This window comes from Tasmannia lanceolata, unplaced genomic scaffold (assembly GCF_043159265.1).
Source record: "Tasmannia lanceolata isolate RefF3 unplaced genomic scaffold, GAP_Taslan_0.1 ptg000006l, whole genome shotgun sequence".
NCBI classification, from domain to species: Eukaryota; Viridiplantae; Streptophyta; class Magnoliopsida; order Canellales; family Winteraceae; genus Tasmannia; species Tasmannia lanceolata.
In genome coordinates, this window is record NW_027518683.1 from 5,366,264 (window position 1) to 5,383,417 (window position 17,154).

At 38.8% G+C, this 17,154-nt stretch overlaps 2 protein-coding genes across 2 annotated transcripts; one reads left to right on the plus strand and one right to left on the minus strand.

Moving 5' to 3' along the window:
- Positions 1–173: 173 nt before the first annotated feature.
- Positions 174–1,746, minus strand: LOC143878260 (Transducin/WD40 repeat-like superfamily protein). Its single transcript, XM_077380557.1, has one exon. The coding sequence runs from the start codon at positions 1,701–1,703 to the stop codon at positions 498–500; it is 1,206 nt and encodes a 401-aa protein (XP_077236672.1). The 5' UTR covers positions 1,704–1,746; the 3' UTR covers positions 174–497.
- Positions 1,747–12,780: 11,034 nt separating this feature from the next.
- On the plus strand, positions 12,781–17,154 carry LOC143878261 (small ribosomal subunit protein eS7). Its single transcript, XM_077380558.1, has 7 exons — positions 12,781–12,894; positions 12,972–13,009; positions 15,019–15,094; positions 15,176–15,249; positions 15,338–15,461; positions 16,360–16,542; positions 16,856–17,154. Exons 3-7 carry the CDS (start codon positions 15,020–15,022, stop codon positions 16,973–16,975), a joined length of 576 nt encoding a protein of 191 aa, XP_077236673.1. The 5' UTR covers positions 12,781–12,894; positions 12,972–13,009; position 15,019; the 3' UTR covers positions 16,976–17,154.

The following is a 17,154-nucleotide window of genomic DNA, read 5'->3' on the forward strand; positions in this document are numbered from 1 at the left end:
CTCCTCAATGGGGTAATTTTAGCCTGGTGATGTAATTTATGCCCTTCATTCCATTTAATTTTTTGAACCAATTGCTGGAATCAGGTGGAATCAGAGTAGGATACCGATTCAAGAACATGATTCCGGCAATCCTAACTCACAATCAATACAGTATTTAATAGAACAACCTAATCTTTGAAACAAATTCATTCATCTCCAATATTTTGATTAAAATGCCCATGCAAATACACAGAATGCCCTCGACAACATACCTAAAAGTCAAAATTACCCCTCTTGCTGATTTTTCACACTCAGCATACACAGAAAAAAACCATTTTGGTTCACTCCACATTATATACAATAAGAAGGGGCCAGTGATAAATTCACCCCCTTGAAAGAAGAATAGATCCCCGTAAAAGAAGAATACACACACCCTTTGACAGAAATACGAGGGGTGTATTCTTCTTTCAAGGGGGTGGAATTATCACTGCCCCAAAAAAGGGTCTGGATAGAATGTACTAAGGAAATCGTTCTTCTTCTAAAGAGGGAACCAAAAGCTGCCAAACCCTAATATCACAATCCAAACTACCACTGTAAATGAGATGTGAAGTAATTCCAGAAGGGGTTCTCGTATGAGGATCAACCGCTGCAGCCAAACACTTGATAGGCCCTCTATGCCCTTCTAACACAGCCAAACAAGAATAACCTTTATCCACGCCCCTCTTCCATATCCTAACCGTTTTATCGGCCGACCCGCTACACACCATATCAGACACCATGGTCAAGCACAAAATTGCCTTAACATGCCCTCTAAGTGCACCCACAACCACCATGTGGCTAGCACCACTCTCCCTCTCCCACACCACGATCGAACGATCACACGCGCCCGAATAAAGGACGGACCCATCCGAGGTCAATGCTACACCGTTGATCGCCGATCTGTGCTTCTCTAATGTTGCAACTAGAGAGTGCTTCTTCTCTCCACACAACTTGTTCCACACCTTAATTTTCGTATCGGCAGAACCCGTATAGATGAACCCATCACCCGAAACAGCTAAGGCATTGATCGCATCATCATGTGCGTTGATCACGGATTCGAGGCACCTAAAATCGGAGGTTCGCCAGATCTTGAGCGTCCGGTCCCACGAAACGGAGTATAGGGTGCACCCATCTTTTGATATGGCTAGTGCCGATATGGTGTCCACATGGTGGACCCATGTACATTTTTTGTGCCTCCGGACTTGGACATGGTTCTTGGGGGGAAGATACCGGAGGAGGCGATCCTTAAGCGTGGGAAGAGTTGCTAAGAGCTTGTAATTTTGATTATCGATTTGCCAAACGCGAATCTTGTGATCTTGGTGGGCTGTGAATAGCTTGTCTCTCAAAATCACAATGGATTTTGTGGCACTCTTGCCGGCGGCCACGACATGGCCGGAATTCGTATTGGATTCGATGTTCCATATGCGGATTTCGTTGTCGGAAGATCCACTATAGAGGGAATTTCCGGCAACGGCGAAACAAAAAACATAAGAGGTGTGGCCTGTTAGAGTAGAGAGACATTCATGGTGGGTTGAAGGGTTTTGTGAGTGTGAGGTGAGGGAGGGGACTGATGGGAGACTTGGGAGAGAAGAGAGGGAGGGAGACTCTGAGTGTTCTAGATAGTTTGATTGGGCTTTGGATTCTTTGTGGGAATTAGAAGCAATGGAACAAGGTAGTATTGCCATGTTTTCAAAGTGAAACAACTAACCATTGAACTTATCAAGAGAGAATGACAGTGGTTCTTTAGATATATAGAAACAGTACGGGGAGATATGTAATCCGCACTCCCATATTTTGATAATGGCAATCTTTTCCCTGACTCAAAAATCGCTTTTTTCAGTCTCCCCAAAGAGGGATTCGACGGGTAAATTTCTATTCTGTAAAGTTTGTTTCTATTCGGTAAGTTTCTATTCTATGGAGGGAAGTGATATATTCGCCCCCTTTTCTTTCCCGGCCACCCTCGTCTCCTGTATTAATGACTACTCTTTTTAGCTAAAAGGGGTGACCAGGAGAAGAAAAGGGTCGAATATATCATTTACCTTCCATAAAAGATATACTAATTAGTCAACAATCAACAAAGAATCACAATTTTTCCAAGAGACAGAGGCTGCCCCATTGCACAATCTCATTGCATTCTAATTAAAAAGTGGGCTGCTGTTGGATCACCTATTAGAATATGTGAGATCCAATGGTTGATTGGGTTTAAGTTCCCACTGTTGGATCATCTTGGATGTAGAATGGGTAGATTAGGCAACTACAGAGATTAGGCAAGTCAGTTAAATGGGGTAGCCTAGATAGATTAGGCAACTAGATTTGATTAGAGTAATCTCTTTCCATAGTTTATCATGTAATTGCTCTATATAAGCACACATTGATTCTCTTGTAAAAGTATACTAGTTTAGTGAAATCTTCCCTAATTTTGTCGGTACCACCTTCACCCATGTAATTTCTCCTAAATACTAATCTAGAGAGGGAAATGATAAATTCACCACTTTTCTTTACGTTGGACACTAACTCCAGTGTACGTGTCAATCCGGACCGTTAGAGTCCTTCCCACGTGAAGTAAATCAACCCCTCCTCTTCAGTCTTAGATACACCAAAGGATGGCTGTCCTAAGTCAAAAAGCGTTAAAAGTCCGTCCACAAATTCACATTGAAGGGGGCGCATTATCCTACAGGGGGCGAAGAAAATCATCTCCCGCAAAAATTCACAATTTTAAATGTGAATGAAGATATTTTCATCAACAACAGTTTGGTTTGAGTATTTACAATTATTGAAAGAAAAATGATACAAAAACGAGTATGGAACCTGTAAATCTGTAATAGACTCTTACCGTGTGAACAACGACTCTGTTTTAATATAATTTCTTTATTTTTAGACACCTCCGTCACGACTCACGACCACATTATCACCTCCGTCATGGCTAGCGACCACGTGTAATACACTCTTACCACGTTGCAAACCACTCTGTTTTTAATATAATTTCTTTTTATTTAGCTGTTTCACCTCCCTCACACCTAAGCATGGTTTTAAATTTCGGATTTCGGTCGGCACCGAAACCTAAATTGCCAATACCCGAAATAATACCAGATTTCGGCTGAAATTTTGTTTTTTTAATATTTCGTCCGAAATTTAACTAAATTCAACCCAAAAATCTCAATTTTTTTTATCTATATAGTATTTTCCTGAAATTCGGTATTAAATAAAATATATTTTTTAATGGTGTACTGGATTTCAGCCGAAATTTTGAAATTTCAGTTTCGGTGAGAGCCGAAACACATAGTAAAACAAAAATTTAAAACCATGCGGCTAAGTGCGTCGCCTCAGCCTATCAATTTTTTGTGAAACAATTGCTCTTTTAATTAATTTATTTATTTTTGTTTTACTTTTTTCGTAAAAGACAAAACCATCCCTATGATAGTATGATGTGCCAAAGTGGGTTTTGCTCAATTTCGCCCTCGGTTAAGTTGCCGGTGTCAGCAGCACTATTTTTCCAATTCTCCTTTTGGAAAGTATTTCCCTTCTAGAAATATTAGACTTTTTGTTCATATTTTATAATTTTTTAGTGTGGAAATTATTTGTAAATTAGGGATTTAGGAACGGAGTGGTTTTAAACATCAAATCAGAACAAAGGATCTGTTCTTTCATTTGTCTAGATCAGTTTGGATGCTGGTAGATGTTGGGAGGATTTGGAGAAGAAGAAGCCAAACGGAGATTAAAAGCAAATCAAAAGGAAATCAGTCAAAGAAGAGATTGAGAGAAAATCTAAAAGATGTTGTTTGGTTTGGCCAAAATTTGCCGGTTCCTAATAAAACTCAAAAAATAAGATTTGTTGGAGAAATTCATCAAGTGAATTTGGAGGGTTCTACATCAGCCTTAAGCGAATCAGTAGAATTACATTCCCTACTATTGTTCTCAACAAAAGGCAACCAAACATAGTAGCAGCAAAATAAAAAGAGGAGTGGCATTATTGAAAAAGCAAGGATGAAGGTAGACAGTGAATGACCATTCTAGTCGGCAACACATGCCCTGTTATCACCATCCATTCATCTATTTTTGCATCGTTTCCCCACTAGCTTTCTCATTCGATGACTCTCAATTCTACCACTAGAGAGGAAGTTGGATTTATTGATGAGGACATGGACATGGAATTGACCATGGAGAAGACATCATCAGACATCCTTTTGATCGTTGATATTACTGTGAGTCCCATCCACATGATGTCACCTAATTTCGTTTCCATTTGTGGGAGCAGACAAAATACAAAAATGTAGAAAGTGCGTACATAAGAACATAAGAATATTGTATCTCACAAAGTGGGGTCCAAACAAAGTGGTTGCATTCCCAGAACGCACTTCGAAATAGAAAGGCCATGACGGCATTGCCCGAATTCCGGATATAATGACAAAAGCAAAATAAAGAAGAGGGAAATGCTTTCTATTTTTGCCCTCTCTCCAAAAGAAGATGAGACGATGTGAAGTACTTCAAATATCCATGATCAATCTTTGCCATCCTTTTCTTTGGGCAGGATGAAGCAAGGTTCGAATGTGGGGGCCAGTTTGATTCTCAATAAAAGTCCCTCTTAATTGAGCAATTCTAGCCATCAAATTGAATGTAGTCTTTTGGGCCGCATCGTTTTCTGATTGCTGCAGGTTGGATGGTAGGATGGTTTACATCAACCAGAAGAAAGGAGACCTTTATTCTAGCCATCCTATATTCCTATCACCGGCATTGTCCGAGGACAGCTGGGCGTGTAGTCTCTATTTTCGAATGATGAGATTTTATTAGAAAGGGCATCAATGAGTACAGGTCTCAAATAGGAGAAAGATTTACATCAAAGATACAAAAACCTCTGAAGCAGATCTAGACACCCAAACGGGCTAACCTATCTGCCTCTCCATTGGCCATCTTCTAACGTGATGGAATTGGATTACACGACCTGCCATTCGATCAAATATATGTTACGCCACAAGTAAGTCTTCCTTACCTGCTATCTGTATTTTATTTTCTTGGGTTATCCTCTAGACTCGAGATAGGAAGAGGAAAGAATACCAATTCTAGTAGCTTGGTTGTACCAGTATCTCATCAATAAACTCTAAAAATCTCCAAGGGGGAGGAGATCTCCCACTCAACCACTTGATAACATTGAAGGAGTCTCCCTCCACAATAAGGTTGTCAAAGTAGTCTCTACCCACCACCGTCTAATACCATGAAGTGCCGCTCTTACTTCTGCCTCATTTGAGTCCTTGATACCAACCTTCCCAGAACAGGCCCATTTAGTGGAACCATTCCCATCTCTAATAACACCCAAGTGCCCACCGGCCCCATATAGTGGAACCGTTCCCATCTCTAATAACACCCAAGTGCCCACCGGCCCCATATTACCCAAACTAGAACCATCGAAGTTTAACTTTACTCATTTGGGACCTAGAGGCTTCCGTCTAGGGACATTGACCTTCCCACTCTCTTTGTTGAAGAGATGAATAAAGTAAGGATCTTTGCATAAGATAATAAAGCACTTCTACATACATTCTTGAATGTGCGAGCATTTCTCTTTTTCTAAAGCACCCAAAGAAAGGCTATCAATGGAAGCTTCTATAAGATCCTTCCTTTCCATGGCCACGACACTGAAGGGCGCCCTTTCACCCCTTTTTTGCAAGGCGCCCTTCTGTTTAGAACCCCTCTTCTTTGTGTTGCACATGAGGCACCTCTTTTATGTTTGTATATAAAAATCATCTCAAACTAAATTTCAACCCAGTTCACAACCCGAATTAGCAAAATGGGGCCATTGAGAGAGAAAAAGATTTGGTAAAAGTTGGGGTCAGATGAGGGCAATCCGGAGTTGCACCTGTAATGAAGACAGTAGACCTAATTCATAGAAGACGGTAGACCTAATTCATAGATGGGCCCGCATAAATGGTTTACAAGTCAAAAAGTGAAAGAGTCGGAAGGTCTTGAGCAATGGAAATTGCCTGTTGATTTTGAACCATTGCTGGTGTTTCTTTTGACTGCCATTTACACTTTACAGGCAACCAATCAAATGGGTTCATCGATTGAGATAGTCCATCCATCGTGAGGCCCACTACTTTTCCTGCTTCCAATCACCATATATCTGTTCTTATGCCGTTTAACAGGCTACTCTCGCCAAACACAAGATATTTCTAAAGCTGGGCTGCCGGGCTGGGCTGGGCTGGGATGGGTCATGGTCGACCAAAGCTTCAGCCTCATTGAAGATACATCATCCTGGCTTGCCACGAGTGTATCTGATTAGTGCAAATGCCCATTGATGCTATCCATCCACTTAATGGGCCACCTCTTGGTTGAAGCCCACAACTTAGGTCCTGTTTGTTTTAAATTTTAAATTTTGAGACTAAAACTGATTACCGGAATCAAAATTAAATGCAATTTCAGTCTTGAACTCGAAATAATTCTCAAAACCCAAAAAGAAACAGAGCATTTGGAATTATTATTATAACAGTTATTAGCAAAGGCCCATAAGAAAGTCGATGGTTTGCATTATTAGGAACTTACTATCATTCCCTCGTTGCCAATGGTTGTCGCTTCAAATGGGTCTTTGGAAACACAGTCAAGGATCAAGAGTCCATTGATTGGACCATTAAAATCATTCAATACGTTTGATGTTTGAACTATGTCCCATCTATGGTAGGGCCCACCACAATATGACAAATCCTCCCCATGGCCACAATGGTGACATTTCTTCTCCCTCCAAGCTGCTTTTCTTGACGAACCCAATTTCTAACAATCAATTTGTTTGAAGAACTAGAAAAAAACATGTCAAAACCACTTTCCTCCAACTTGCGATGAATAATCCTGCCGTTGATAAAGTCTAAAGAAGAATGCATTGATCGATATGCTCTCCTACATTTCTTTTGTTAGGTATCTCTCTCAAGGATTAGTGAAATTATATGGTGGCCGCCCTTTACATATACATATAAAGGGCGGAGAGAGAAAAAAAATCAACCACGTTATTTTTTTATCATAGTAAAAGTCAAAACAGAAAGTTTGACCTGGATAAAAATAAGGAGGAAAGTTCTTTCTCTCTCTGCCCATGTTGTTGGACGGTCAGCCACCATATAAAAACTCCAAGAAATATGCTTCATTGCTTCTACTCTTTTGTAAATATATCTTCACATTTAGATATCTAAATGAGGTAAGTGCACATTGACTGGTGTGTTAGAAACGTCTCATAGCTGCCCCTCTTATTTAATTAGGTTTATTGGGTGTTCTAAAATAGGATTTTAGGGTAATTAAAGTTAATCCCATATTAAGTGTCTACTACTAGAGAGAAAGGTAATGCATGAGAGACCTATCCCTAATTTCCTAATCATATAAATAAAAGCGGTTGTTTAAATGGGAGCAGCAGACATTAAGGCACTAATAGTGATTTAGGGTTTTCTCTAGTTGGTCCCTGATTTACGAGGTCAAACCCTATATTCAATTGATCTGAATATCAAGACTTGGTTAGATTAAAAGATCTCTCCATGGACGATGTTCATCAGGAGCGTCTTCAACGATCAGATCACACGCATCACCAGCATCTCCATACGATCTTTGTGGCCGGAGGTACAATTCATTTTTCGCATTAAGATTGAATTTAATCTAACATGGTATCCATGACGGGACCAACTTTACCCATTTGGGATGTTGAATGGGTCCCAAATTCCCAATCATGGGCCCTAATCAAAGTTCACATATGACACAAAGATCCTCTCTGTTTCCCTACAATGATTCCCTGGAAAGCCTGCAAGTTGTTGGTTAGTAGAAAAAAAGTTGACGGGAGAGAAATCACAATCTATGGGCGAAAATATAGTGATCACAGTAGGGATAGGCTAATCATCTCATGATGGTTATCCGGATCTCATCACAATCCTAGTCGTGGGTAGTTTTCGTTCGATAACATGGAAAATGACCTCCCAAAAATTGTTCATTAAAAGGCAAACATAATAGTAGAATCAGAAGTGACATACCGACACCCTTGATTCAATAACACTCCACATTCTACTTTAAACTTTTCCAATTTGCTTGTGAAGGTTGTTAACAGTCGCGGAGCCAGAATTTATACATAAGGGGGGCATTATACGTAAGGGGTGCGGGTTATACACAAGGATGGGCCCAATTGAGTTGGGCCTATTGAGGAGCTTGGCCCAACTCAACCGGGGCAGCTGCCCCCTTATGCTGCATGTAGCTCCGCCCCTGGTTGTTACAATTCCCAAAATGGTCTAAACAGCCAGTTTTAAAAATATAAAGAATAAGGTGCCATTATTGAAACAAATGAGCATGAATATCATTTTCTAGAGAAATTATATAGTGCCCGCTCGTGAAATCCCGTGTGGGCAGTACATAATCAATGTACCACCCACATGGGACTTGATGTTGGGGCTACATATAAACATGGCTTAAAATTTTGGTTTCGGTAACCGTTTCGGACATTCGGAAAACCGAAATTTCGGACAAAATTTGGTACTCCCGTTCGAAATTCCGAACAGAAATTTTGTAACGTTTTTTTTTTTTTAAAATAAAAATTGCATTTTCTCGAAATTTCGGACCGAAATTCCGAAATTTTGAAAAATGGCGAAATATTTAATTTCGCCAAATACCGGTTTCGGTTGGATTTCGGTCGAAATTTAAAACCATGCATATAAAAACCCTCATTTTCTAAATAAAATGCAAAAAGAATTTCTCCCTAATTAAAATCCTTAGTTAAAGATTAAATACACTATATAACTCAACAATTAAAACAATAATGTCCTAACATCTTGGGGCCGTTTGGATACAAGGATTTCAACTAAAACCTTGATTTTCTAAGTAAAACAAGGAATTTACAAGCTAAAACCTGGATTGTACATTTTCAGGATTGTAAAATACAGGTTTTAGCTTGTAAAATCCAGGATTATATAAATTTATAATCCTGGATTATAAAATCCAGGAATCCCCCATCGGGTGTTGAAGTATGGACTCAAATAACCGTATCCTACAATGTACTTAGGAAGTAGCACACTATGTCCTTCCATTAATTACCACCTACTAGAGTTGTCCAGATGTGGAGACGAAGCATCATTCACTTCCCAGATGTGGAGACGAAGCATCATTCACTTCCCTCAGCATCTCTCTGCCGTCAAGGATGAAAATTTCCCTTTCAGAGAAGAAGCATTACAAAATTTTCCTATTCATGCTGTTTCTTTTTGCTCTTACATATTGACTTGTTCCTCTTATTATGCAAGAAAGTGTTAGAAGTTTTCTAATGGGAAATGATATCCTCACAACCATGAACAAACGCAGCTTGTCTTTTCCTTTTTAATTGTTTGTAAGAGCTTTTTGGGAACTGTAATAACCCTTGACAGACCTTTAAATAATAAAAGGCAAGATGGGTTAGGGCAATTATCAGAAGATGGTTGTGCTGATATCATTTCCTTTTTAATATGTCCTAATACAATTTAGATTATCATACTATGAGAACTATTTTTAATGTTTGAATAAGAATTGAAGAATGATAGATGTAAGGGCCCTCTTTATGTAAGGGCTAGAGAAGGGCCCTGGAATACATCCACGTCATGAATTCAGTTTTTCAACCGAATTTAAAAATGACGTGGATCTATTCAAGGGCCCTTCTCCAGCCCTTGCATAAAGAAGGCCCTTGCATCTCTCTCTCTCTCTCTCTCTCTCTATATATATATATATATATATATATATATATAGAGAGAGAGAGAGAGAGAGAACGGTTTCTACACACAAGTGTAGATAAGTTATCTACACACTAGCTTAAAGTACAGTGGAGGGCATATTGTTTGGGTGATCCAAACCATTCATTTGATTGGCCCTCACATAGATAGGGTGTCAACAAAAAATCAGCTCCGTAAGATCATCCCAACCCTACGATTTGTGGAGATAAAATGGACGTGTATAAACCTTCACAACTCTGTCCATTTTTTGCTTCCATGGATCCTATTGAGCTATTTTTTTGTGGACACCCTATCTATATGAGGGCCAATCAAATGAATGGTTTGGATCACCCAAACAATGTGGGCCTCCACTGTATTTTAAGCTAGTGTGTAGATAACTTATCTACACTTGTGTGTAGAAACCATTTTCTCATATATATATATACAAGGTCCGGAATGGGAAAAAAAGAGGGAAAAATAAACCTCTATATATTTGTGAAGAAAATAGCAGAAACTAAAATAAAAACCTACCTTTTTGCCTTCTCCTTCTGCTTCTTCCTCTTCTTCTTCCTCCGTTCTGAACAAAAGCAGAGATTTTAGGGCTCCTTTCCGCTCTAAAGCAGCAAAAGACAAAGTTTTAGGGGTAGAAACTAAGCAACACCCAAATATTTGGAGAAGAAATTGGATTTTAGAGCTCTTTTCGATCAGTTTTTTAGGGCATGATGATTTTTTTGGTCGAGGGTTTTTTCTGCATGAGGGTTGTCGAAGTGATTTTCGACTAATTAAGAAGCCCACTCACTGACGTTCTAAAAATACGCCATTGATTATTATAGTCACCTACGCTCATGAATGTCAGTAAAACCTAACCTTATTACCCCATTAGTTAGCGATGTTTTAATTGTAATACGTCGGTATATAAACACATTTAGTGACGTTCTACAAACGTCGGTCAATAATTACGGCAGATTTTCTGAGTGGGAGAAGTTAGAGGGGCGGGAATAACCATTCACCATCTTCTTTATATAGACGTCGGTGTATATCGACTATTAGGGACACTCTTTTGAAACGCGGGTAAGAGAATGTCGCTAATAGCAACTTTTCTTGTAGTGAAATGAAGCAACAAACAATGGATGAAAAAGAAGGGGTGCGACGTGGCATACCCGGATTTGGAAATGAATCTACATTAATATCCATCTTATTATCATGTAAATCTCTTTGTTGGACTTTTGGAATTATTGCAAGCGTTTTGGGCAAAAACTGCCATTACGGGATTTTAGGTGGAATTTCAATTTACGTTTTGGAAATGCCAATAGAGAGGGGTTGCCACGTCAGCGTTGATAGAGAGGGGCTGACACGTGACACCACCACGGCTTAGAGGATTCTGCTTTATATATAATCTCGGTATTTAATGAATTGCGGGATAGAGGAGGGGGTGCCACGTGGCACAACCACAGCGTACCACATTCGGCTTTATATATAAGTATAGATGTGTGTGTGAGATTAGAATTACCAAATTTCGGTAATTTCGACCGAAATTTCAATAAAAAAAAAATGGAATTTCATTTTTTTATTACTGGATTTCGGCCAAAATTGGGACTGAAACTGAAATTTAAATCCGGGACTAGGAGTGATATTTTAGGAAAGATGCCTTTAGGAGTCTCAGCAAATATAGAAACTATTTGGGTAATTTAAATATCGTTTTTAGTTTTATTTTATTTTTTGAAGACTTAGTTATTTACACATTACATCTGTGATAATTTTCTTAGAACATGAATACCCTTGTCTTGTTACATGGGCCCACACTCAACCCGAAATTTGGAGCTTCTCCCTGATTATTAATTCGGAACGGCCAGCTAGAAAGACACTGTCATGATCAATGGTAACATGCAAGTCATTTTTGGGTCCACAGGGGGAGATGTATGTGACATTGATATTCTTGATCTTCTAAACCATCACGAGCCGTCCCACCTGATCTTTTATTTTTATGCTTTTGTTTTTGGTAGGCAAACTGGGATTGAACCTATGACCTCAAGGCTAAGATAGGAAGCCTCAACCCAATTGAGCTATAGGGCATAGGCCCAACCCGTCTGACATAACCTGGGCTCAAATTACAAACATCACATGCATAGGATAAAAAGGCTCTGTTCGTTTAAAATTATGCCAGCCAACCGATTGTGAGTCAAAAATCAATCACTTAAGTCCAGATTAAATGTAATTTTGAGTCCAATAAATGGTTTTGGACTCAAAATCGGTTGCCATAATCTTAAACAAACAGGGCCAAAGGTTGGTAGAACCCTAAATAAGGCTTGATGGATCAAGTTGCTATCTCAAAGACATTTGGCTTGACCTATAGTTGCCGATCGGATCAATGGATCGAATCACGTACCAAGGATACAAGTGGGTTCGATACATGCCTTGAAGGAAGGAGCAAAACACCCATTGTCTTTCTGTCATTTTCCTTGTGAATTATGAGATAAATTCAAGAGAGAACGGCTGACTATCATCCCAGGCATCTTCAAGTAATTTTCATATAGAAGTTAGGCCCCGTTCGGTCGTGGATTTTGAGTCTAAAGCTGATTATCAGATTTAAAATTGCCTTCAGATCATGCTCATTTTGGATTTTGAGAATTGATTTTGAGTCTATTTGATATTGGACTAAAAAATTAAGGCCCTGTTTGTTTTAGATTTGAGTACTAATTTTGAGTCCAACAATCAGTTTTGGACTCACATTTAGTTCTCAAAATCCAAAACAAATACGGCCTTAGTGGAATATTGGGTTCAATACTCAGTTTTGGACTCAAAACCAGTTCTCGGAATCCAAAACAAACAGGGCCTTAATTTTTTGTTTCAGGCGCCAGTCCTAAACCTATTATTGGACTCAAATTTAAATGAGATTTCGAGTCTAATTTTGAGTCCAATAATAGGTTTTAGACTTACAATCGGTTAACGAACAGGGCTTTAGTGATTGGGCTTAAGAAATGGGCTCAAGCCCAACCCAAGTGAAACCTGTAGGCTGGAGGCCAAACCTAACCCTAAACGAAAATTTTCGGCCCACATTAATACTTTCCCATTCTCTATCTTTCAATCCAAGCCGTCCAATGAATAATGCCGATCTTTTCCCTGCTTCAATTACCCTTCCTCCGATTCACCTATGTCCTCCTCAAGTCTCTGCAACACACCGAATTAGGGTTTGCAGGTTTGAAAATTTTGCTTTCCTATTATCTTTAAAATTCTCTCCATTGCTGATTTTCAGCGTTTTTGTTCGTTCTGCAGATCTCGGACTCCTTTTACTTCCTTCAGCAGCTGATTAGGTATGCCTTTAAAATTCTTTTATTTTCTTCTTTGAATCGTTTCTTAGTTCATATGTCAGTGATTTTGTTCTTAAAGTAGTGGTCTAGGGTTTAGGGTTTCTGATTTTAACTTCTCTAGGGTCTGGAGTTCGTGTTCTTTGGGGTCGAATGGAAATGCGATTTTACTTAGTTTTACTTTATGCTAGAGTTTGATCTTCGTAGTTTTACGTTTCCTTTTTTGTGATTGAGGAGAGAGAATAATAGTTTTTTGGGTTTTGAAGCTCTATTTTTTTCTTATGTTCCTCTTCTGAGATGCAGATAAATGTTTTTTCTTAGTTCTCTTCAACTTCAGTCTGCTAAGGGTGTCTGTTTTTTAGGTTATTTTTTATCTCTTGTTAGTTTTTTGTTTGAACATGGAATCCAGAGTATTATATGGTTTTTGGGTCGTTCTCATTCATTTCTCAGCTGGTATGAATGTTTTTTTTATTATTGGAATATGTTGCAGAGAGTTTTCTTGTGGGTTTCATTTTATCATACATTTTTTTCTCTTCAAGTTAAGTTAATGCAATAGGAATATTGAAATTGGGTGTTTGGTCCTAATTTATTTGCATGATTGTCTCATATTGAATCAATGAACATTAAAATTCTCTAGACTTTTAGATGCTATTTAGAGTAGGGAGTTTGCTTTATTTATTTTCAGAATATGTAGAGGGTCTACAAACTTCACAGTTCTTATAAATATGACTGTTTTAGGCCGTTTTACCTAAATGGAAGATGGAATTAGGTTAATTTGTAATGGAACTATTCAATCTTTTGCTAAGAAATTATAAGAGTTTTGGGCTTTGATTGCTAAGGCGCTGTTTGTCTGAGATTGTGCCAACCGATTGTGAGCCCCAAACCTATTATTGGACTCAAAATTAAATATAATTTTGAGTCCAGTAATCGGTTTAGGGCTTACAATTGGTTCTCACAATCTCAAACGAACAGGGCCTGAGAAATCAGAAGAGTTTTGATTTTTCTGACATTTACTCGGTATCATCGTGTTAGATACCTTCCAGTAAGAAGACATTTTCCTGTGGGGTTTGCATAATCGATTGTAACTCTTTTCACCATTGCAGTTGTTCATTCTTAAATCTTGAGTTTAATTTATTTAAGCAAATGTGCAAGCCTTTGGTTGTGTTGCTGCAAGAATGCTGGTTTTTTTTAATATTTATTCTCATCCATCCTGGCTGTGTCGTGCCGACTCAACTACGATTCACCCCAGAAAATGGCTAGCAAACACATCCTTAAATTACTCCCAACTTTTGGACCCTCAAGTGGCCCTCTTGTTTGGCTCGATATACACACTGCAGAGTTGTAAGTAGGGATAGTCCAAAGAAGGGAGCCAAGGGACTTTTAACCCATGACCTCTCCTTAGAAAAGCAACACATAACCAACTTGGACACCCTAGGTCACACATCCTACTCTTGCCCAAGCACGCTTAATTGCAAAGTTCTGATGGTGATCTAGTGTATTTGTGCTGGTGTGAATGTTTGTTCGCTAGAGTAAGATGTAAGTTCAATTGTCGCTACAATGTTTTAGGGTGTGATCACACAAGAACAGATACATTGGATCTCATCAGAACTTCACAGTTAAGCATGCTTGGGTGGGCCGCGGGAATAGTGATAGGATAGATGACCTACTGGGAAGTGCAGATTCTCCTTGAGGCTACAGTTCAGTAAACTAACCGAATAATAATATCAAGAACTGCTTAGTTTTGGTTGTCTCTGACCCTTGCCCTAATGCTGTCATGTGTACCAAAAATAGTATTACTCGTCATTTTGGTGCCTATATTAGGAGGGTTGCTGATATTAAGAGGCCTGTTTGTTCTGAACTACTGTTGATCATATATCTTAAATAGCCAGTCCTTTTTGCTCTTTTGATAAACTCACACCACCCCCATTCATAGATGGTACATTATTATGTATGACTGATTGTCTTGTCAGTGGCTGTAATTTTACATTGTTTTCCCTGGAATATATTCCAATCAGAATGTTTACATCAAGGAGGAAGATTCAGAAAGATAAGGATGCTGAACCTACTGAGTTTGAGGAGTCAGTTGCTCAGGTAAAATCTTCAAATGTAATCTTTTAAAAGCTTTAGCTTCTGTTAAATCAAGTCTTACCTCCGTTATTTGCTGTCTTGCAGTCTTTATTTGATTTGGAGAACACCAACCAAGAGCTTAAAAGTGACTTGAAGGATATTTACATTAATTCAGCACTGTAAGGCCAGGCTATTGCTTACCTCATGATTTTACTTGGAACTTTTGGGCACTGAAAGTCACCTTTTTCTCTTTCTCTATTGGTGCAGTCAAATGGATGTCTCTGGAAATCGGAAGGCTGTTGTTATTCATGTTCCCTACAGACTCAGGAAAGGTTTTCGGAAAATTCATGTCAGGCTTGTGAGAGAGCTAGAGAAGAAATTCAGTGGAAAGGTGAGATCGAATGGACTTATATCCTGCCATCTGTGGAAAAAATGCATAATAATTTGATTCTGATGTTTTGAAACGAGATGCTTGTTACTGACAAGGTTGTGCTGGTTACTGAGAGTAAAACGTTAAATCCTCCTTGTGAAAGTATTTCGAAATGCATGTAGCCTTTTCTTCACAAATGAATCCCTGCTTTTCTTGAAAAAGTGAGCTGGAAACTTTCTAATGGCGAGTTTTTAAATGGTGAAGAGTTTGTGTTGCTTGTCCTAGACGACTGGGAAAATGGAACAAACTAATCAATCAGTAGTGACATTTTTGTTGAGCAAAGTAAAATGCTAAATTGTGAGGGCTGCTGTTCTTTTACAAGCGTGACTGTCCAATGTTTATGACATCAATTATAAAAGGCACAAACTAGGGCACATGCTGAAATGTGTAATTTAAATGTTGAAAATATCATAATTCTGATCCTTGAATGCGTGTCTTCACTGTTGGCTTGATTTAGTAAACTCCATGGGTGATTGATTCTTTTAACAAACAAGCAAGCTTTTGCTTGGAAACCTCATCTTCTATTTTCTTCTCTGTATCTTTACTGTTCCTGATTTGCTTGATTTATTTGTTGATTTTGCATCCTCTTTAATGTTTTCCATCTTCATGGCAACTCACCTAACCTCTACATTGAATACAATCTAAATTGGTTGGCCACAGAACTAGTTCAAGTTTTGAGACGTAATCTAAATATTGGCAATTTTTGCATTTTTAAATCATGCCTTCTTTAACAAGGGAATGTGCCAGACTAGTGTACAACCCAATTCATATCATTGTTCTCTATCAGTAAACTTTGGATTGCTTTCAACCTTATCTATTCCATTCCTCCAGTTTTTCTCATCCTTATTGTCATCTGTAGGATGTGATCTTCATCGCCACCCGAAGAATAGTGAGGCCTCCAAAAAAGGGTTCTGCAGCCATACGCCCTCGCAGCCGCACTCTTACTTCCGTGCATGATGCCATGTTAGAGGATGTTGTATATCCTGCAGAAATTGTCGGGAAACGAATCAGATATCGTATTGATGGGTCCAAGATCATCAAGGTAATTTCAATTGCATTCCTCATTGATGTTGCTTTACTTGCCTTTTGTTTTCCTCTTATTTGGGGTGCAACTCAGGTCAATTTTTGGTATTTGAGTTGAGCTTTTAACATTAAATCAGGTCGGGTTCAGGTTTATTGCAATTCTTTTTTTAGCAAAAGCTCAACCCGACCCAAGCGAAGTTGGACTGTTACCTCGTACAGGCCCAAGTTAGCAAAAGCTCAACCCAACCCGACCTAAGTTGGACAGCTCCGATTCAGATTTTAGCAATTGGTTCCTAAAACTGTCTTTGATACGTTTCTTCCTCATGTTGCAGGTATACTTAGACCCAAAGGAGCGAAACAACACCGAGAACAAGCTGGACACCTTTGCAGGAGTTTACAGAAAACTTTCAGGGAAAGATGTGGTGTTTGAGTATCCCATCACAGATGCATAAAATCCGATTAATGCAGAGTAAGTCATATTAGTTTTTTTTTAATTGCGAGTTATGATTTGAAATTTTTGACTATGAGAGCCCTCAAAAAACAAAGTTTTGGGTTTGAAAGCGTACAACGAACTCGATTTTGATTTTGAATTTGTTTGGACCTATCTTACTATATGTAGTATGATTTTTTA

Bases quoted from the DNA above. Each gene is read 5' to 3' on its own strand.
- LOC143878260 (XM_077380557.1), bottom strand. From the start codon at position 1,703: ATGGCAATACTACCTTGTTCCATTGCTTCTAATTCCCACAAAGAATCC.
- LOC143878261 (XM_077380558.1), top strand. From the start codon at position 15,020: ATGTTTACATCAAGGAGGAAGATTCAGAAAGATAAGGATGCTGAACCT. The intron at 15,250-15,337 runs GTAAGGCCAGGC...CTATTGGTGCAG, and splicing joins ATTTACATTAATTCAGCACT to TCAAATGGATGTCTCTGGAA. The intron at 15,462-16,359 runs GTGAGATCGAAT...TGTCATCTGTAG, and splicing joins AGAAGAAATTCAGTGGAAAG to GATGTGATCTTCATCGCCAC.